The 22471-nt window shown below is 34.8% G+C and overlaps 1 protein-coding gene across 1 annotated transcript in view; it reads right to left on the bottom strand.

The window, feature by feature from the left end:
* Positions 1–22471, bottom strand: part of LOC110675915 (neurogenic differentiation factor 1-like) — a 58972-nt gene that overhangs the window by 30729 nt on the left and 5772 nt on the right. Inside the window, exon 2 of the mRNA XM_021841941.1 lies at positions 16141–16385. Coding sequence (XP_021697633.1) covers positions 16141–16385 — 245 coding nt within the window. The remainder of the gene's footprint in view (positions 1–16140; positions 16386–22471) is intronic.

Raw genomic sequence — 22471 nt, 5'->3', positions numbered from 1 at the left:
CAACTATTTCACGAAAAAATCCTACAATTGTTATCCAAATATTGGTTTACGATATATCGGAAGGAAATATCGATACCTCCGATGTATTGAATAGGAAATATCAATACCAAAATATCGAATATCGAAAGCAAAATATCGATATTCCGATATATCGTAAGTATCAGAACGTCTCTACCTCAGGGCACCTGAAACTTACTATGGAAGGAATTTCGGTAGAAGATTTTTCAAAACTTTTCTAAGAGAGATCCTTAGGGCATTTCATTAGAATTCTTTCAAAAAAATCACCTAGGATGTTCTCAATAATTCCTCTAAGAATTCTTCTAGCAGCTGCTCCCAGCGCTTTTCTGGAATATTATTGACATTTTTTGCAGGAATTTCTTCAGATGTTTCTTCAAGATAAATACTCCAGAGATCACTCCAAGCATTTTTGGAAGAAAAAAGCCAGATATGTCACCGGGGAGTTCTGCAGGAGTTTCTCCTGGAATCATTTTAGGATTCTTCTAGGAATTTCCTAAAAAAAACAATTTTCTTCAGGGAAACCTACTAGGGGCAATTCTTAAAACTTCTCCAAGGCTCCCTCTAAGAATTGCTCCAATTATTCTTCTGACAAAAATCTACACTTCATCCAATAGCGTAGCTAGGGGGATGCGGTGGGTGCGGTCCGCACTGGGCCCCGAGTTCATAGGGGCCCCAAAATTGTGACAAGAATTTAATTTAATATTATGTTGTTGATTTTTAGAAAACTAACACGTAAACAAGCAGATACTAATTCAGTTTGAAGGTGACCTTGATCAGCAATATGTAGAAGCCCCATGATCAATTATATTAGTGATTAGAGTAGCCTTAGGTATTATTCAAAATTCATTCTCGATAACTCGGATAAATTTAGTAATTAAGATAGATCTACCTAAATGTGCGGGGCCCATAATTGTATCTGGAATTGATTTGGAGACCATATTCTTAAACTATCCGATTTTCATAGTTGGAAAAATAATTCAGTTACCATCTTCAGGCCATAGTGTGCACACGTTGAAGGCTGGTAGTAGATCTTATGTTATAAGCTTAGTCTCTAATTTAATACCATGTTTTTTTAACGGTAGGTCATGAAAGTCTCTATTTTAGGCGAAATTGTATCTAAAGTTCCTTTTTTTAGAGTTTCCAGAGATACATTCAGAGACTATTACACGATTTTTTCACAGGCTCTTCAGGAGTTCCTTTTCAGATTCCTAGAGGAAAAATTTAAGGAATTCTCCTAGTGACCTATGGGGATTTTTTTTATTATCGTACAAATTGGGCCGAAGGGTCTCAGATTTTCATGAAACTTTTTCCACAGGCAGGGCTCATGGATATATGAATAAAAAAAATTAAGAAAAATTCAGGGTCGCCTATTTTTCCGGAAAACTCAGGTGGAAATTTTTTGTTTTCCCTTGACACTTCTTACTTTGAAAAATCATAACTCAAGAACGAAGCATCGTAGAAACAAAGTTTTTATATGAAAATTTAAGCAAATTTTCTCAAAAATCCAAAAAAAAATATGAACTGGAAAAAGTTTTCCACAAAATTTTCCACCGTTGGGAAAATTCGTAAAGAAAAGCCGGAAAAACTATGCCCGAACTCGTGGAAAATTTTCAAAAAAATATTTTCGAGAAGGTAGTTTTATAGGCTTTAATCACTGAAATTTTTGGAATGCACTTTTTTTTCGTTTTTGAGTTATGGCCAATTTTGTGAAAAATGTCCAGATGTGCCATATAAGACTTTTCTTTGAAAAATCATAACTCAAGAACGAAACATTGTAGAAACAAAGTTTTTATATGAAAATTTAAGCAAATTTTCTCAGAAATCCAAAAAAAAAAAAAATGAACTGAAATTTTCCACCGTTAGGGAAATTTATAAAGAAAAGCTGGAAAATCTATGCCCGAATTCGCGGAAAATTTTTATTAAAATATTTTTGAGAAGGAAACTTTATAAACTTCAATTCTAGTAACTTTTAGGATGTACTTTTTTTTGTTCCTGAGTTATGGTCAATTTTGTGAAAAATGACCATATTAGCCTTTTCTTTGAAAACCCATATTTCAATCGAAGCATCAGAAAAACAAGGTTTTTTATCAAAGCAATTGCAAATTTTCTAAAAGATCTGAAAGAAACGATATGGGATTGGTTTTAATGAAGTATAAGTCAGATTGGATTATATTTTTCATGAAACATTACACAAATAAGATTCTTTTTATATTTTTCTTTAATTTTATTTATTCAATTATTCAGTACATAACTTACATTTTATCTTAAAACTATCTATTTTTTCAACCGGGAAGATTGCCTTTGGTTGCTACCACCAGAAGATTTTCGTTTCTTTGTAGTATTAAGAACAAAGCATGCTGTATTTTCTTGGTTTTCATGTGCATCTGAGAATTCACTCGCAAAAATGCTTCGTTCGTCTTTTGGAATAAATGAATGATATGTTTTTGTTCCAGGAATTGGAACAAGGTTAGAAAATCTCTCCTGAAGTAATTTTTCAGCCTCTGAATAGTCATTTTCAGTTGCATAGATGAATTCCCAATCTTTTTTAAATTGGTCTTTCACCTTTTGCGACACAGCCCAGTCAAAAAATTGTTTGGCGTTTTAAATTTCCGCTGACTTTCTAATACTAGCATCTCTAGCCATTCGCTTAATATTGCCACCGATACCATCACATGGACCTTTTCCATGTGAGGTTGGGAAAAAAGTGCCATTCTGCTCTAATTTTAAAATCATTTTCAAGGTTGCATACATTTTTGAAATTTGATTTATTTTTGTACTGCTCTCCGCAACCATCAGAAAGATAAATGATTTTTTCAAGCTAAGGAAATTTATTTTTCAATCTTGAAATTAGTTTTGTTTGAAAAGCATAAACTGATGTCGTGTTATGCTTTTTTATGTCAGCAATTACAACAAAATTTAAGACTTTGATCGAAGATTTGTCTTTGTAATAAATTACAAATGGATGTATTGTTACTTGAGGTCGTACAAAGTAATGGCTTTGAATGGAATCTTGTATCACGCACGAATAATTTTCCGCGAAATCCATCTGCCACATTATTTCTTTGTTTTCAACTAGTGATTCCTTTTTAGCTCTTATAAATTTATTTTGTTTATCTACCTTGAATTGATGCACAAGAAACTTCTCTGTGAGATTTTTCAAGTTTTCTATAAAATCATTTACATTTTCCTTTTTGTTGATAATTTCACAACGAGGAGAAATAATCCAAAAACAATACTTAACTTCTTCAACGTTGTTTTCATCTAAGCGATTGGCAACAAAATCTAATTTCTTTAATTTACAATCCTCACAGGACCTCAAGTAATAATCATCTGTACTATCTGGACATATCATTTGACTAGTCAAAAAGGTGTTAAGTTTTTTTTCTGTATTATGAACTTCAAAGCAATTAGTTTTTTTCAATGCATCAACCATGAATTTCATATTCTCATGTATCATGCAAACACAAACATTCATGGCCGATGAATCCTTTGTATAAACACATTGTTTTGGTTTAAGTTTCCAGAACGATGTGAATGACACAGATTCCTGTTCACTCTTACAGGTTTCCAAATATTGTTTATATAAAGTATCCAAAGGGTCAAGCAAAAGGCGTTTTTGAACATTTTGGCGCACTCCATTGGGTAACTTAATAGATATGGTATCTTTCAAGTCAGGAAATGGCCGACTGATATCATCCCTTAGGTAAAAATTTGAAACTATGTCTTGGACATCTGATCCATGCGAGGGTCGTCCTACTTTTGAAAGTGGTTGAATCCCTAAATTGTATTTTTTTGATTCAGTTATAACGTGTTGAGACACGTCAAAATGAGCTTTAACTTTGGCATATGACCAATTCCTAGGAAGTAATTTTAGAAGTTCAATTTGCTTGTCAGGTTCGGCTTTTGTAACAGCTGAGTTCAAATTTAATAAAACGGAATTAAAATCCTCTGTAACATCGACAATATTAGGCGGAAACCAATTCTTTATTTTACTCAAAATTTGATTGAACATTTCGTCCATAGAAGCATTGCGATAGTTACTACTAGAAGCATCCAAACGTGAAGATTTTACTTGAAAAGAAATTTCCAAGAATTTAGCAAGCTCTTGTATTTTTTGTACATTATTTATAGAACCAACTGACTCACCCGAGGAAGGAGTTTCCTTTGGCGACGCCAACGAAGATAGTGGTGAAACTTGTTCCTCAAACGCCATTGCTTCTGGAAGATCCGTTACGAGAGCCTTCTGGTCACCGGTAATGGAACACTTCACGCAAATTTTCATCTTTTCCGTAATCCACCGAACTCCATTCGAATGAAGCTTACTGATGAGGCCTTGGCTGATCGATCGTAGATTTGTCTTTACTGATTTGTGGCCGTCCAGTCCGAAGGGGTTACAGCATAAAGAATTGTATTCGTAATATTGAACTTTGTCCATTTCAACAGCTTCGGGAGAACATTTTTCACTTTACAAAAAATAAAAACGAGGAATATACAGCTGATAGACAACACTTGCACTTTCTCACTGCTCTTTGTTAGTTTTTGGTAAACTTATGATTCTCAAGCCATTTCAACGCTTTAAACTTGAATTGGTAAATACCTATTTGTCACATTGTCTACCCATTTATTAAACTGTCAATTTTGTAGTTACCTAACAGGAAAAAATTGCCTACATTCTGATTGAAGAAAACTTTGTTTCTATGTAGTTTCGTTCTTAAGAAATTTTGTTTATGAACTTATAAATTTGTAAATATATGGTTCAAACAGCTCATCCTAGCAATATTTGATCATGTTTTAGGAACGAAAAATGAGCGTATTGAAAAATATTGTAGGATTGGATCTTATTGATCGCTCTTTTCAAATATACTTTGTTTGAAAGCTGGAATAGCTAATCGGGTTTTCATTATTTGTTTTCATAAACAGTGAAAAATGTCCTGGGAAACTGATTCCATTTCAAAAATTTCATATTTTTGAGATAATTTGAATCCGGTTCGACAAGTCATGATGAGTCTTGAGTCATGATTTTTAAACGAAAAGGCATGTATGGCAAATCTTTGCATTTTTTACAAAATTGACCATAGATCAGGAACTAAAGAAAAGTACATCCTAAAATTTACCAGAATTGAAGTTTATAAAGTTTCTTTCTTAAAAATATTTTATTAAAAAAATTACGCGAGTTCGGGCATAGATTTTCCAGCTTTTCTTTATGAATTTCCCCAACGGTGGAAAACTTTTTCCAGTTCATATTTTTTTTAGGATTTCTGAGAAAATTTGCTTAAATTTTCATATAAAAACTTTGTTTCTACAATGCTTTGTTCTTGAGTTATGATTTTTCAAAGAAAAGTCTTATATGGCACATCTGGACATTTTTCACAAAATTGGCCATAACTCAAAAACGAAAAAAAAGTACATTCCAAAAATTTCAGTGATTAAAGCTTATAAAACTACCTTCTCGAAAATATTTTTTTGAAAATTTTCCACGAGTTCGGGCATAGTTTTTTCCGGCTTTTCTTTACGAATTTTCCCAACGGTGGAAAATTTTGTGGAAAACTTTTTCCAGATCATATTTTTTTTGGATTTTTGAGAAAATTTGCTTAAATTTTCATATAAAAACTTTGTTTCTACGATGCTTCGTTCTTGAGTTATGATTTTTCAAAGTAAGTAGTGTCAAGGGAAAACAAAAAAATTCCACCTGAGTTTTCCGGAAAAATAGGCGACCCTGAATTTTTCTAATTTTTTTTTTTATTCATATATCCATGAGCCCTGCCTGTGGAAAAAGTTTCATGAAAATCTGAGACCCTTCGGCCCAAACCCGTACGGTAATAAAAAAAAATCCCCCTATACAAAGATCTATTCAGGCATACTTCTGGGATCTCCTTCAGAAATGTCTCTATTGATTCCACCACCAAGTCTCAAAAAAAAAAAAAATCAGTGTTGTTTCAAGCGATGGTTAAAGGATATTTTTAGTAATTTGCTCCAGAAAGTACATGAGCTTCTCTTGACTACAGTTAAACCTCCATGAGTCGATGTTCCATTACTCGATATCGACTCATGGAACCATACTGAAAACCAAATTTCATGGTTACTATGATGGTCCCTTCAGATAGCTTTGTATAGCATTGCTGTTCCATGACTCGATATTTCCATGAGTCGATGGCCCCTTCAATATCGACTCATGGAGGGTTGACTGTATTTTAATTTTCCCAGTTGTCACTGTAGAAGATCTTCCAAAGTTCCCTATAGGAGTTATGTCAAGAAAAAAAAAACAGTCTACAATTTTCAAATAAATTAATTTGGGGATTTTTCCAGGAAGATCTACGAAAATTCCTATCTTTCTCGGTACGAAGGATCACAATTGTGGTGGACAAATTAATTAACTCATTACGCCTGGTAAAGATGAATAAATTAAAGGCGAACTTATGAAAAAATCCACGTGCTTGGTTGGGTTTTGAACCCAGGACTCTTATATGCTAGACGAGTGCTTTACCAACTAAGCTACCCGACTAAGGGTACATAACAAAATTATATCAGCATATGTTATTATGTTATAAGTTTTTTTCGAACATAGGTTGTTACAAACTTGATGCAGGATGTTGTTAAAATAACTAAAATTATAACAAAAAGTGTAATAGTAACATAAACATAACAAAATGTGTTTTAATTGTATCAAAAACATATCAAACCAAGTTATAATGTTTGATACAAAGTATCAAAACTATAATACTGTTCGACATACGATAATATTGTGTATTATTGAAATGCATAACTATCTATTTATTTTGTTATAAAGTTGTTAAAAATGAACAAAAAAATATCTTAGAGGGAAATAAAACACATTATGTTATATTTCTATTTTATTATGTTCTATGGATAACGGAGCCTAACAAAATTATATCATAATATGATAAGCATATCATATTCTGATAAAATTGTATTATATTTTTGTTACAAGCCTTTAGTCGGGTACTGAGCCACTTGGTGACCCAAAAACTCACTTGGTTACAAGTTTCGAATTCAAATCCCCACAGATCACGCGGACCCTTTTCATTATTACACACGCGTGCAGAGCGAGTATGATTTAACATACAAGAGTTCTGGGTTTAAATCCCAGCCGAGCACGTGGATTTTTTTCATAATTTCATCCATAATTCATCCATCTTTACCCCGCGTAATGAGTTAATTAATTTAATAATCATGCGGATGTTTTTTTTTTGGAATGGGACGTACAGAGTCAAATTCACATATAGTTTCCGTCTTCAATTATCCATAGCCAATGAGTTACATTAACACCTTATGAAGTGTACAATTCATTCTGGAGCGTTACCACTTAGCAAGAGAAAAATGATTCTAAAGGTGAAAAATTGTCCGTCCCGAAAAGGCTATGCCAGTTCCTGCAGTTCAGGAATTATATATACGCATTCCATCATGCATTCATCCACCTCTTCATTGAAGAGTCTTTAAATTTGACCTGGGATACCTCATAAAGCACCTTCAGAAATAACTAAGAGAAATAAGATTTCTCCCACATCTCATGCGAAATTATTCCTGCAGTTCTTCCAAAAAGCCTCTCGTTATTTTTCAAGTAAAATCTTCATGGCTTCTTCAAAAGTTCATCTTAGAAATTCACTTATGAAATACTTCGAGACTTTCTCAAGAGCTGAAGAGTTCTTTCAGAAAACTTTGTGGGAGTTCATCAACAATTACTTTCAAACTAAATCAAGTTTCATCAGATATCTTTGACATTTCTTTCTGAAATATCTTCCAGATTTTCGAAAAAAAAACACCAGTGATTTCTGAAAAAAAAATCCTTTAACACTTTCGGGAGATATTCCTGAAAAATGACTGGGGAAATTATTTGAAGACATCTTAGAGAAATCTATCTACAAATTCTAGAATCATTCCTGAAGGTGTCAGTAACAATCACTGGAGTGATTCCTGAAGGAATTCTCTGATTGAAATCTGAACGATAATTTTGAAGGAAATTCTAAAATAATAGTTGAAATCTCGAAGATGTTGCAAACGAGGATCTTGAAGGAATTTTTATGAAAATGATGGTAAAATCATTGGATACATTCCTTGAACATTTACGATTTTCTTGAAACAATAATGTTGGAATCTCTGAGGTACCCTCTATGATTACTCGTAGAAAAAATTCTACGTTGAATTTTTTAAGGTCCAGAATGAAATCCTTCGGAAGTCCGTGGAAAATCACAAAATGAACTGCTGAAGAAAATATTGGAGTTCATTTAGTAATTTATTTTAAGCTAATTTATCGATCTGAAAGACATTTTTTCATCAGGAATTACAAAATCAATCCCGGCTCAAAAACACGAAATTGAGGAAATGTCCTATTTTTCTTAGAATAGTTAATTAAAGCTGTAATGAACCATTGATTTTCAGCGCTACTTCGCCAGCTCTTATTTCCACTTCCATGTCAATTAACTGGAAGCCCTCTCGATAATTTTATGTTATTGAACAAGAATTAAGGAATGACCATTAATTGACAGTTTTTTCGATTAAACTATCACAACAACATATCAACATTAGTTCCATCACTTTGGTCATAATTGTACAAAAGCTTTCTGTTGAATGTTTATTTTAACAATCGGTTTCACATTAGCGTCTTACATTGAAACGGGCTCCAAAAACTCTAGCTACGCCACTGACTTCATCCTATGCAATCTACAGATTCCGCAATGAACTGTTTCAAGGATTAAGGCTGGTTTGCTACTGACAAGAAAAGCAATCGCCTATGGACCAGGGGGCCGATATGATGGCCATATTTTGTTGCCTCTTATCGAACGCAAGCAGCGCTCACCAATACTATTACGCTATAAGCAATGCAGCTGGTGTGAATGTGGGAAAATGAACCTAGGCACACAAAATCTGCGCATATTGTTCGTTATAATTTCCATAGCGTAGCTCGCGGTTTAAAATAAAAGTATGTTTCATTTATATTATCATAAAAACCACAATGAAGTGTTGTTTCCTTCTTTCGGTGTCGATTCTCATAATCAGAAGGGGATGGTACACAAATTATGTCACGCTAAATTTCAACTTTTTCGACCCCCCCCCACTTTTGTCACACTTTTTGTATGAGCCCTCCGAAAATTTTGTAAGGCTTGTCACGCTTGGCTCCACCCCCTACCCCCCCCTTGGAGCGTGACGTAATTTGTGCATGACCCCAAGAACAATTATCACGATGATAAAATTTCGCATGACAAGTTTCCAACCAATATCGATGCGCGGGATAGATGGCTAAATGCCATTGCGAACGCGGATTAAACCACTGATAAGTAAACCGAAGATTTTCAATGTACATTCTCACATACCAGCTTTGCGCAGTTTTTGTCTTTATTGGCGCATTTTGTACCATTTTCACTCATACGGAAGGTAAACATTCAACAAATACATGAGTGTGCGTGAGAATTTCAACTGGAGTATAAATTTATGCTCCCGATAAGAAGGCACAACAAGACCTGTCAAATACCATAGTGAAAAACGATGATGCCATCCCTCTGCTATGGACTTATCCACGGTCTTCTTTTATTGTCGATTTTCTTTTTCTTTTCCCCTATAAATGCGGGCCGTGTTTACATAAAATGATATCCGGACCAACATCCAGTGAAGGAATGTTCACCGGATGAACATTGAGTTGATGGATGCGCAGCGAAATCGTTTATTTTTTGTAAACACGGCCCGCAGTAAAGGTTTTCTTCTCGCTGGAAGTTGCAGCGTCACGTCATCGTAGATTAGTTCATGGGGCACTGCACTGTTTTGATTTTGCATGAGATTTTGACGTTTACTGACCTTGTTGTTTACTAATTTCATGAAAGAGGGAAAGAGAGAGACGGATTTTTGTGCAGAGCCCCATAGGCGGAAAATTTCTTCCCAAAAATGTTCAAGAATATCATATTTCTTTCAGTACGCAGTTGAGAAGAAATGTCATTTCAAATGGGGCTCTCTGAAGGAAATTTCTTGACCCATTCAGTGAGGGAATTTCTTTACTTTTCTTGAGTGAAATAGCATACTTAGCTTTATTATAGAAATTTTTCCTGAGTTTCCAACAAGGTGAGAACCCCTGTACGACACTCATTCCTCCTTTATTTTGGTTAATCATCACTAATGATTGGAAAACATCCACTTTAGCTGCCAATGTGCGAACACCGCGATGCAGCGGCAGCCAGACAAACCACAAAGTGTACGCGGCACAGCACAGTTCAGGAAATTTAAACGCCCGTCCGGTTGATATGATCCACCTGGAAGAACTGTGGTGCCGTTCCACAGTGCATTGTCCCTTGGACAAAAGTCAAAAAATCAACTTTCATATTCGACCGAATCAAGTAGGCCATGACGTTAACACATGTTTTGAGCGTGTAGTACAGATATTAGAAAGTTCTTGCAGTTTTCAAAATAAACCAAAACACCACGTGTTGGCAAGTTGTTTCATCGTTCTATATCATTCATTGTTATCGTGTCAATCCAGTCCCTCTACAATTCGCTTTATTCCCATCCTTATTATATTTTCAAAATGAAAATAGTTATGGACCGTATTGAAACAAGTAAGTAGGAGTCATTCCATTCAATTTTCTGTGATATATTTTAACAATTGTTGAAAAAGATGCTTCTGAGCTACATGCTTTTTAATACAGAAGAAAATTAAAACACTTATCTTCTTTTTGCCCATACAAAAAAGTACCTCAAAGTACCTTTCTAAAATCCACTTTAAAATAAAATTTGAAGTATTATTTAAATTCTGGAAGCGATTCCAGCTGCATATGTTTGCCAATTGTATGTCATCTTATGATTTTTAGGATATGCTGCCACAACCATCAATAAAGATTGTTTCGAGCAGTAGTTTTCCGCCGCTCCACCCACTCAAAAAAATCATGTTCTGAATTTCATGTACATTTGTTACGGCACTGATTCTATCTCCAAGATATTTTAGAACGAGCTAAAGACGTTTTGCAAATTTTATTGTTGCGAAATAAACCAAATGTGGGCTAAATGTGGAAGATCATACAAAATTTTCGTGAAGCAAAACTCTGGCTGGCTCAGCTCCCGCGCAATCAGGAAACTGACGATGCAGATATTTCCAGCTCGGCTGCAAATGCCGTTTAATGAATGTTCAAGAAAAACTAAAAAGGGCCGTGTTGCAGATCTTATCAAAGAAAAGCTTGCATTCGCTGACAATTTATCAAATTCTTCGAGTGTGGTACAAGTACAGGTCATGACTGCATCGATTTGGATCTGTCGGAACGAAAGTACAATTTGCTTCTAACTACTTTGAACGAATTACATCCGAACTTGCTTCCTAGCCTTTATGCTTTAAAGCAAGAGAAACAAAAAATAATTCCGAAACCGATGTCTGCATCAGAAACAGCTGCTACAGTCGATCTACAACAGCTCATGAATTGTACTGCATTCAGTATCATGAAGGATATCTCGTTGGAAACTTCTACTACTGTAAAACTGGTTTGCAAGTGGGGCTTCAATGGAAGTTCAGGACACAGCATGTACAAACACACATTTTCGGAAGCAGGAAAATCGGATGAAAGTTTGCTGACCGGAACCATTACGACGTTCCGTTGAAAATTATCGAAATAAAAGAAAATAAAACCCTCTGGTCAAACGACAATTTTGTAGCATTAATTCAGTTCCCGGATGATTAATTGCTCGTAAATAAATTGTGTTGCTAATAAAAAGAAACTTTATTAAACCTTTTTTTATTTGATTTCATTTTCTTCATTGGAATAATCCGTACTTCAATATTTTTATAAAAAGTTGGTTATTGAGACACTTTTATTGTTACGCATGTCACATACATCGTTCATGCAAACGACTCAAGTACTTTTTCATGCATTTTTATTTTGAACATTTCTTCCAAGCGAGCACTGTTCTATGGTGTCAAATGTAAAATTTGACGTATAAGCCACTCATGCCATTACTGATGTAATATGTGTCATTTATGCCAATAATGAGTTTTTTCTTGTGTATAACGAGATCCTTCTCAACATCTTAGGGCAAAACCGCATAAAACATCCCGTTATGACTTTTGTCCCCAAGTGCCATACGTTCGAAGCACTGTGCGTTCTTCCAATAGAAGAAAGGTCACACTGCGCCTCGTTGTGAAGCTAAGCAAGACTCTATCCCAGCAGCGATTATAAATAGATGAAACGTTTTACGGGCGCATCCGTTGTCGATACTATGGGAGAGTTCTTTAAGGTTTTCCCCGTTTTTTCACCGATCAAACGAAAATTTTCCCATCTACACTAGAGCACTTTCTTGGAAATGTGATCAGGTTCCAATAGGCTTCTTAAGCTCTGTCCCAATTTTGGTACCAAATGCATAAGCTTAGGCCAGAAACACATGTTTATTGAATTTTTAAACGTTTTGTATTGGTTCAAAAATCATATATTTTAGGTTTTCGATATTTTGCCTAACCCCTTGATTTAATCTCTAATTTTGGGTGAATTTTGTTCTCCCTGTCAGTGCTGGGAATGGTAATAGTAGTAGGCTTGAATTTCGAGAAAATCACGTGGCTTTCTCACTACAGTACACCCGATTCTGTTTTTGCACGGATTTTTTTTACACGGCCGTGCAAAAAAAGTTTCCATACAAAATTTTTCGCTAAAACCTTATTTTTGTATGAAACGTCGAGAAAGGGTGTTACTTTTTTTACACGGTTTTTGAAATTTTGAACTGAAAACTTTTTTTGCACGGTAGCGGACTTTGGGGCAAGTGTGCCATAGGGGCAAGTGTGCCACCTCTGCTTTTTATAAAAACTACAGTATATATTTTCTCTTTGAGATTAACAATACGCTCCCTTATAGTTCACAATACAATGATCAAAATATGATGAAAATTGCTCTATTTTTCACGTATTTACATCGACTTGTGCAAAGACAACCAAATTTGAGAGGATTTTTATAAGATTTCGTTGTTTCTAAATAGCATGGTGAAGAGTAAATTATTAACAGAATTTTCTAACGTACTGTACATCGTGAAACTATTCCAATGTGTAATTTATTGTGGCATTTGAACGAAAAATGTATTTAGTTTTACATACGAAATCCAGTTTGGTTGAAATGTATACTTATTGGGGCAAGTGTGCCACCTATTTGGTAAACAAAAATTGTTCGAGTGAAATTCATAAAAATGTAAACATCATCAACAACATCATCATAATAAACCAAAATGAGGCACCAGTAGAAGTTTCTGAAGTAAAGTAGGAGAATAACTGACATTTTTGGCCCCCAATGTGATTTTTTTCAAAATATTGAATAATAACATGTTTTTCGGCTTATTAAGTATCGTTTCACAAATCTACATCAATATTTTACCGTTATTTAGTGCTGATCTAGTTTAATATTTTACATTTTCGCAGTAAAATAAGGGTAATGCATATATTGTATTGAATGGAGACAAAAATAACCATTTTAGTTATTCACATTGAGTAATAGGGAGTTGCGCATGGTTTGAGCCTTGTTTTAAAGCATCCCCTTATTACGGTCAACTTGAAATTATTTTTTAAATTATCGATTAACGTCTGCTTTGTAAATAATATTAATAGGAAATAGAGAAAATTTCATTAAAAGTAAAATTACATGCGATGTTCATTCGGTGGCCGTCTTGCCCCATATGGGTGGCACACTTGCCCCATAGTGTCGAAAAATAGGTTATTTTAGATGAAATTTGAGAAGCTCCAAAACTAATACTTTTTGAAATTATTTTCTTTTTAAATGGCACAATGGTTATGAAAAGATGTGAAACTAACATCATGAGGCTAAATTAATGGATTTTATAAGCTTTAGGCAAAGTTAGAGAACAATTTGCTTAAGGTGGCACACTTGCCCCAAATTCCGCTACGCATCCCCCGTGCAAAAACAGAATCGGGTGTAGCTAAAAATTTGTGAATCTCATCAAGTAGTCTATTTGAGGTGAGTGAATTTTCTAAATCTGTAGTGTCATCATAAGCCTGATTCGCTGCTGACAAGTAATTTTTCGGCCTATCTTGATGCATGGGGAATTTCTGCAAGGAATCGATCAAGAATGCGCTTTTTTCTGATCGCAGTACGCAGTTGAAAAGAACTGTCAGTTCAAATGGGAGTCGCTGTAGAAAATTTCTGCAAGGAATCGGCGAGAAATTTCTTTAGCGATTCCTTTTCAGTAGCAAATCAGGCTATAGGCTGTAAATGCGGGAAATAGAACATTTTTCTACAGTAATTAAGGGTTGGGTGTTTTGCAATTTTCAAGGCTTTTGCCTACAGCAGCGATGAGCGTGAGTTTCACTGGCTTCGCTGACTGTGATTTGCTTTGCTTGGCTACTGTAGAATGAATTTCAAGATTTTTCCCAACCCTGCTCCCTGTACCTTCCGAAATGTCAGATCCCAAGGAACAATTGGTAGCTTTTAAGATACTTACGTGTTCAATACAAGTTGTATAGTAGCAACCATTGCTGAACAAATTTTTAGTTGAATCATTAATTGAATAAAAATAATTTTCGCTTATAAAAAAGCTTTTATTCCACTTGAAGTTTGTGTTTTGAATAAGAGCTGAATAAACCTCCGAAAATGCAAATATAGTAGCTTTTCCCGCATAGAGAATCACAGTTCGCCTTACATTCAAAACAATTAATCACTTTTATCTGTTAAGGTTAATGTACTCCGAACAGTTGATTTTATGTTGAACTGTATTCAGTCTAAGGCTTAAGACGTTTAAAAATGGTTTGCGTGATGTATACCAAACAGTAACAATAAAAGATACTGTCCAGATATTGTAAAATTATACGGAGTTTCAAATCTGTAAGAAATGGTAAAATTATTACTTGACATTCTGCGAAACGGTCATTATCGCAAAACACTAACACATTTACATTTTACCGTATGCAACCTATTTTTAACAGTTTGGCAAACAGTGGCTCGCTTTAGTGTTTGTGAGCGAAGTACCTACAATATTTTCATCGTTTCGCCATTTGTTTTGTTTGGTTTAGGAGTGAAAAAAAAAAACTCGTGCGAAAATAAATTTTCAAGTGGCGGATCTTTATTTGAGAAGGATTCTAGCTTCTTCCCTCTGTTTTAAGGCTTGTGAGCTAGATCCCAAGAGACCTGTTTCATATCCAGATTTCGCAGGTAAGAAGAATTTATTCTGTGTAACTTAGATCCAAGCTCTAACGGGCACCAATTTCTTGTTTCCAGGATGTGTTGTTGCAGTGACCTAGAAATGAAACCAACAAATTATTACCGTTACAGATCTTCCCGTAATCTTCTAGCTGAGAAATCGTGCTTCCAAGGCCCAGGATTGTGTGAGCAAGAACCCCCAGAGTTTGAAACGGCGAAAAAAGCAGAAAAAAAGTTGTAAAATAAGAAGCGCAATCTGTTTTACAGTGTAATTGCTCTAATATGAATAAAAATGCATAAAAGATCAAATCCATTCATCTTTCATTGATTAATCACAACAGGGATAATTCTTGGGTTAAATACCATATCTCACAATTAAACGATAATTACATATACAGTATTTGTTTTGATTTAAATTATAAAGTTCAACCTTTCTCTACCTGTTTGGATTACAGTAGATTGATCAAAAAATGGAAGGTATGTGAACCGTTTGGCAGATTGTAATGCAAAAATTTTGTTCGACAAAATCGACCTTTTTAAATGGTTACATAACTTAACCGCCTATTCCCCACATTGTAATTTGTGCAATTACCATTCCCCGAACTGTAAAACCCGTTTATGGTACTGTTGGTTTATTGTTATTTTTAATTTTACACCGAATTATGCGAATACTGTTGTTAATTGTTGTGGATTGAATGGGAAACAGTAGATGTATGGTTCATAATTATGCGGGTTGTTCTACAACACATAAGAAGTTTAACAATTGACTGATTAAAAGCTTCTATATGTTGTAGCCATATAGGAACAACTTGTGTCAAAAGTGAAACCCCTGTGGCGAAGTGAACGTCAAGGTTATTCAAAAATGTCAAAGTTTAAATTTTGATCCATTTTTTTTCAATTGAAATTTAATTATTAATTAATTATTATTCGAACAGTTTACGTTCTATCATGTTATTGAATGAAAACCAACATTTATCTGAAATTATAGGACACTCTTGAAACTTACCGTCTTCGGTGGCTGGGCCAGGTTGGTGGAGAAGTCCTCCACGGATTGGCCGTCCAACGTGGCCGCCAGGTAGCTGATGTAGTTTTTGGCCAACCGGAGCGTGTCCAGCTTGGAGAGTTTGGTATCCGCCGGGACCCATGGGATGTTGCGCTTCAGGTTGAAGAATGCCTTGGAGAGCACCCGCATCCGGGCCCGTTCCCGTGCGTTGGCTGCGTTCCGTTGGATCGGGGTGCCGGGTTTATCGTCTGGAATAGAAAATGTAGCAGGTTTTACAATTTGCAAATTGATCTTCTTCTTCGTGGTATTACGTCCCCACTGGGATAGAGCCTGTTTCTCAGCTTAGTGTTCTTATGAGCACTTCCACAGTTATTAACTGAGAGCTTTTTTTGCCAATGTTGCCATTTTCGCATTCGTATATCGTGTGGCAGGTACGATTATACTCTATGACCAGGGAAGTCAAGGAAATTTCCATTACGAAAAGATCTTGGCGCACTCTAACCACTCGGCTAAGGAAGGCCCTATTGCAAATTGATGAATCATATCTTATTCCGAGGTAAAGCGCTTTGTGAAAAGTGCCAACGGTAACTTGTGAAAAGTGCTTTTCCAAGCCATTTCCATTGATGATCTCCAGAAAAGGCGTTGAGCTTTTGTAGACATCCATTTCGAACGGATCGTAAAATCCGTGTTAATCAACAATTTTAAAATCGATTCTTCTCTTTCTCGATATACGAATGCAAAAAAGGCAAACTTGGCAAAGAAAGCTCTCAGTTATTAACTGTGAAAGTGCTCATAAGAACACTACGCTGCAGTGGCGCAACCAAGGGGGGGTTTTGGGGGTCAAATCCCCCCCAGAGCAAACAAATTGAAAAGAATTACCGTAAACCGGAGGCAAATTGATCACTGGGGTGAATTTGATCAGGTCCGTACCGAATAGTATTTCCTTTCGAGGATGCTTAATACTTCGTTGGCATCACAAACATTTCATGTTTTTTAGTTTACAGATGTCTAATGATGATATTAAACTATTTCATTTTTATTAGGGCCGGTTTTGCATAGAAATATACACACTTTTTGAAGGTGGTAATAATAATGTTGGAAATGACGGTACTGCATGCAAACTTCGAGTATCAAAAATGTTGTGTAAGCTTCAGTATGAACTGCTGAACTCATTTTTGAAATCGTACAGCATTACAAAAGTAGTTGTTTGCTCATAAAACCGTTTATTGTTGAATAACGTGCTTATTTCAAGGGCAATTGCATACATTTAGGCGTATTATGCAGATTTACATAGTTTAATTTTGCAATAAAATGTATATCATCATGAGTTGTAAGAATTTTGACATCATTTTCAGATTCAGGAGACCCAAATTTAGTAGATAGGGAAATTTTACATTTTAAAATATGCTTTATTATATAGTGATCAATTTCACCCCAATACACATTGGTCCCAAAGCCATATCTTGGAAGACAAAAATGATTGCGCCTAAACCGTCAATTTTAGATACATGGTGTCTTCGGCAAAGTTTTTCCATATTTTTAGGACATTTTTTTCAGTGATGTAAAATTAGGGTAGCCCACATGGTTTACGAGATCAGCACATAAACTTTTTTGCTGACGCATTTAGAACTACACAATGTTCTACAATGTTTTAGAACAACCGATTTGGAGCAACTTTGCCTAAGAACTCAAATTTATATCTCTTACGGTTCGCGAGTTATGATTTTTTTTAACAAAAAGGTTAGGGTGGTACTGAAAAATCAGTTTTTTCTTGATAACTTTTTATGCGATAATTTCTCGCAAAAATGTTGTTCCGAGCACTTTTAGAACTATTGATTGCACAACTTTTTGCCGAAGAAACTACGGTTCTACCTCTTATGGTTACAGAGTTATCAGAAATTTTCTTCGAAAAAATGGTTGTTTTCAAATGCCGATATCTCCGAAAGGCGCAAACGGATTTTCAATCTTTTCCTCTTCCTCTGTTGGTGGTGAATAAACTGTAGGGACGTTTTTTGTTTGAAAAGATTGACAAAATTTTGAAAATAATATGTTTTTTAACCGAAAATTGTCCATAACTTGAAAAATAATCGAGATAGCTCTTTGATGCCTTCAGCAAAAATGTGCAAAATTGACAGTTCTGAAAGTGTTTCATATAAAGTATTCATAAATAAAAAGCAACACTTTAAGATATATTCACCATAATCCGAATTTTATAAGGTTAAGAAAGCGAAAAAAGAGATATTTGCTAGAACAATAGAAATAACTGTATGTAAAGTCATTTAAAATTGTTTGATATCGATTTGACATGTTTTGATATCGATCATAGTAAGCGGAATCTAAGGAGTTGAAAGAAGGAAAACTATTTGTTTCAGCTGTTTTCAAGTGATCAAGGCCCACCTTCTGGTTCGTTACCTTAGACAGACATTTGGGATTTATATCTGGCGCTTGTTCAAGATTCATGCATTCTTGAACAGGCGAATGTCGCCCTGACTAATTCATTGTGGCAGATTTATTGGATTTCATTGAATTGAATTGGATAAGTTGGATACCCAGATAGAATAATTGCAGATACTTCTATATTTCTATGAGAAGATATCACGGGAAGTAAGGTTTTGGTAATTTGAAGAGAATCTTCAAAGTGCACGTTTTGTTATAGTTTAGGGTTGATAATATAACAAACGGGACTGGTATTGAACGCATGACCTTCTGCCTAGTAAGCAGAAGCGGTAGCAATTTATAACCGACCACGGCATAGGTTAGCTTGACAAACTTTATGTCGCGTGAAATAACAAGACTTCATTTACGGATTAATGTTCCATGGATCACTGTTGAAACTGTTTCAGCAATTAACTTTCCATAACTCCTAAGATTTCCCTTACTGTGATCGATCTTATATCAATACATATATATTCAATTTTAAATGACTTTACATACAGTTATTTCGGTTGTTCCAGCAAATACCTCTTTTTTCGCTTTCTCTATCATATAAAATTCGGTTTATAGTGAATATATCTTAAAGTGTTGATTTTTTATGAATACTTTGTATGAAACACTTTTAAAACTTTCAATTTTGCACATTTTTGCTGAAGGCACCAAAGAGCTATCTCGATTATTTTTCAAGTTATGGACAATTTTCGGTTAAAAAAAACATATTATTTTCAAAATTTTGTCAATCTTTTCCAACAAAAAACGTTCTCACAATTTGTACACCATAAACAGAGAAAGAGATAATCTTTCTGATGGCGACAAAAGATTGAAAATCCGTTTGCGCCTTTCGGAGATATCGGCATGTGAAAACAACCATTTTTTCGAAGAAAATTTCTGATAACTCTGTAACCATAAGAGATAGAACCGTAGTTTCTTCGGCAAAAAGTTGTGCAATCAATAGTTCTAAAAGTGCTCGGAACAATGTTTTTGCGAGAAATTATCGCATAAAAAGTTATCAAGAAAAAACTGATTTTTCAGTACCACCCTAACTTTTTTGTTAAAAAAAAAATCATAACTCGTGAACCGTAAGAGATAGAAATTTGAGTTCTTCGGTAAAGTTGCTTCAAATCGGTTGTTCTAAAACATTGTAGAACATTGTGTAGTTCTAAATGCGTCAGCGAAAAAGTTTATGTGCTGATCTCGTAAACCATGTGGGCCACCCTAATTTTACATAACTGAAAAAAATGTCCTAAAAATATGGAGAAACTTTGCCGAAGACACCATGTATTTAAAATTGGCGGTTTAGGCGTAATCATTTTTGTCTGCCTAGATATGGCTTTGGGACCAATCTGAGAGAGACTGGCGAAGAGGAAAAATATCAACGTCATATGCAGCCCAGATTCGGCTGTCACGAAACGTCAAATGCAGCCCGTCGTTTTTATGGCTGAAAAAGTGAGAAGTACTGTATTCAAATTAAACTATTTTGTAAAACCTCTGTCAGCGGAGCAGTTTTTCCAAAGATGCTGATAAATCGAAACACAAGACTATTTATTTATAATGTCTGCTACGTTTTCTGGCATGAAATTTTACTCAATATGCTGTTTATGCTTCGGTGTGATGCAAACGCAATAGTTTTTTGTTGAGATGATCATGTAAGAACTTGAACGGCTTGCGCAAGATTGATAAAAACACCGAGTGGAATAAGAAAAAAACTCAGCAATCGCAGAAAAAGAAGACCGTCTCCGCTAGTCTCGTTTCAGGGACCAATGTGCAATGTGTCATTTTCAATTTTTGATATTACAGTGATACCTCCATGAGTCGATGTTCCATGACTCGATATCGACTCATGGAACCATACTAAAAACATAATTTCAGCTCTCGGGCTAGGCATTGGATATATATAGAAAGCGTTGTGTTTGGATAGGCATCTAATTCTTCCGAAAGAGGTGCACTTTGCGAAAGAGGACCACGTGATTATTGAGCTGAAATCGAATTCAGGTTAACTTCTGCGTTCATGAGTCCTCTCATGGCGTAGTGGTTAACGCGCCCCAACTAGAGATCGGGGAGTCGTGAGTTCAATTCTCACTGAGAAGACGTGTAACTTTTTCGCAAATCTTCACATCAATTTGTCCATCTAATCCAATTGCAAATTATATGTAATGTTTAGCTTTTCGGTAGTTGTTAAACTTCCACTCGGCTGGTTGGCCGTAAACCACGATTCATAATTAAAACAAGTATAATTTCATGGTTACTATGATGGTCCCTAGAAGCAGCTTTCCAAAGAATTGCTGTTCCATGACTCGATATCTCCATGAGTCGATGGTCCCTTCAATATCGACTCATGGAGGTTTCACTGTAAAACTAATTTTATGAAATGTTAAATTTTATTTTATAAAAAAAAAAAACGATTACATAAACTGATAGAGGTCAATGAAGTACTGATTTTACCGAAATAATTTTGGCAATATTTGAATTCTGAAGGATAACATGACAAAAAAATGTGAAATAGTGATCAATTTGCCCCCGGATTACGGTACCAACAATATTTTTGAAATTCAACGTTGCAATCCTCAAACACTGGAGTAGTAGGTTGTATTAACATTAATGTTCTTCTAAGTTGTGGCTTGTTATTTTGAAGGCATGTAAATATGTATGCACATTGAGATCTTTTTTTTACAACTGATAGATACAAAATCCGGTGCTTCAAAAATCTTTTGGTCGGCTTTTAGCCAAATTTTATGATCCTCAGAGAGTACGTGGATTCCCGGAGAAGATTACAAACAAAAATCATAGGAAAGTTTAAAGGAAATGGTGATTTCGTTTTAGGGACGAAAAATCACAACTATTTGTCTACAAACTGGAAATGCTTTAATGACTGCAATACTGATTTCCATTCGACAAACTGCTAATAATAATTGCAGAACTTTTTGTAATAACGTTAGCAACTTTGAAAACATATTAAACAGCACAGGCGAAGATTTATTGAACGCTATCATGCTATCTAAATATAGCTTGGATGAAATTTCGAATAAACTAATATAAGGCTATTGTTTTAGTCGATATCAGAATATTGCAATCTCTTTTGACCAATCATATTTAAAATGCAAAATCCCCGCTATTATTTGTAATGAACGATATGTTGAAGGGATTTCCTGGCTTGCAGTCTTCAATCCTTAATTAAACACGTATTTTTTCTACTGTCCGACGTTTCAGCAACTGTTCCGAAACGTCGGACAGTAGAAACAAAAACACAAATTAAGGATTAAAAACTGCAAGGCAGAAATTCCTTCAATAATCAAGTTCCAGTCGATCCTTCACTAATCCAGCTTTTTACGCTAGCATGCCATAATTGTTCGAATCACCCCCATGAGACATTTCTTGCAAACACTATTATTTTTATGGCTTGATCATAGCAAGCTAAGCAGTTGTTATATTGTCATAGAAAATTCAAGCCTGTAATGTTGTGTTTTTGGAAATGAAAATCAATTCTTTTGAAATTGCATTTATAATTCTAATCGTTTTACTATTTCAGCAATATTTTTAATTTAATAAAGAACAGTTTTGAGCGTTTTAATGAAAGTTAACCAATCATGACATTTCCAGGAAGAAAAAAAGAATATCGAATGAAAACAATTATTTCTCAACAATTCTTCATAGAAATGAAAGTAAATTTAAAATTTAGAATTTGAACAAAACGCCATTTGTACAAAATGCATAATGTACAAATGGCGTTTTGTTCAAAATTTGGAAGACAAAACACTAACAAAAACTGTATGCATACAAGTTTAACTTTCTAATGGTAGTTTATCCAACATTTTAACAAAATTGTGAAACAAGATGCAAGTCTGAGTATAAGCTTTGGTCTAGTGAAACATGAAAAAAAAATTTCTCCTCACGAGGCAAAAGG

The sequence above is a fragment of the Aedes aegypti genome, chromosome 2 (genome assembly GCF_002204515.2).
Source record: "Aedes aegypti strain LVP_AGWG chromosome 2, AaegL5.0 Primary Assembly, whole genome shotgun sequence".
Lineage (NCBI taxonomy): Eukaryota > Metazoa > Arthropoda > Insecta > Diptera > Culicidae > Aedes > Aedes aegypti.
The sequence above is the reverse complement of the archived record's forward strand: the minus strand, read 5'-3'. Positions and strand labels throughout refer to the sequence as shown.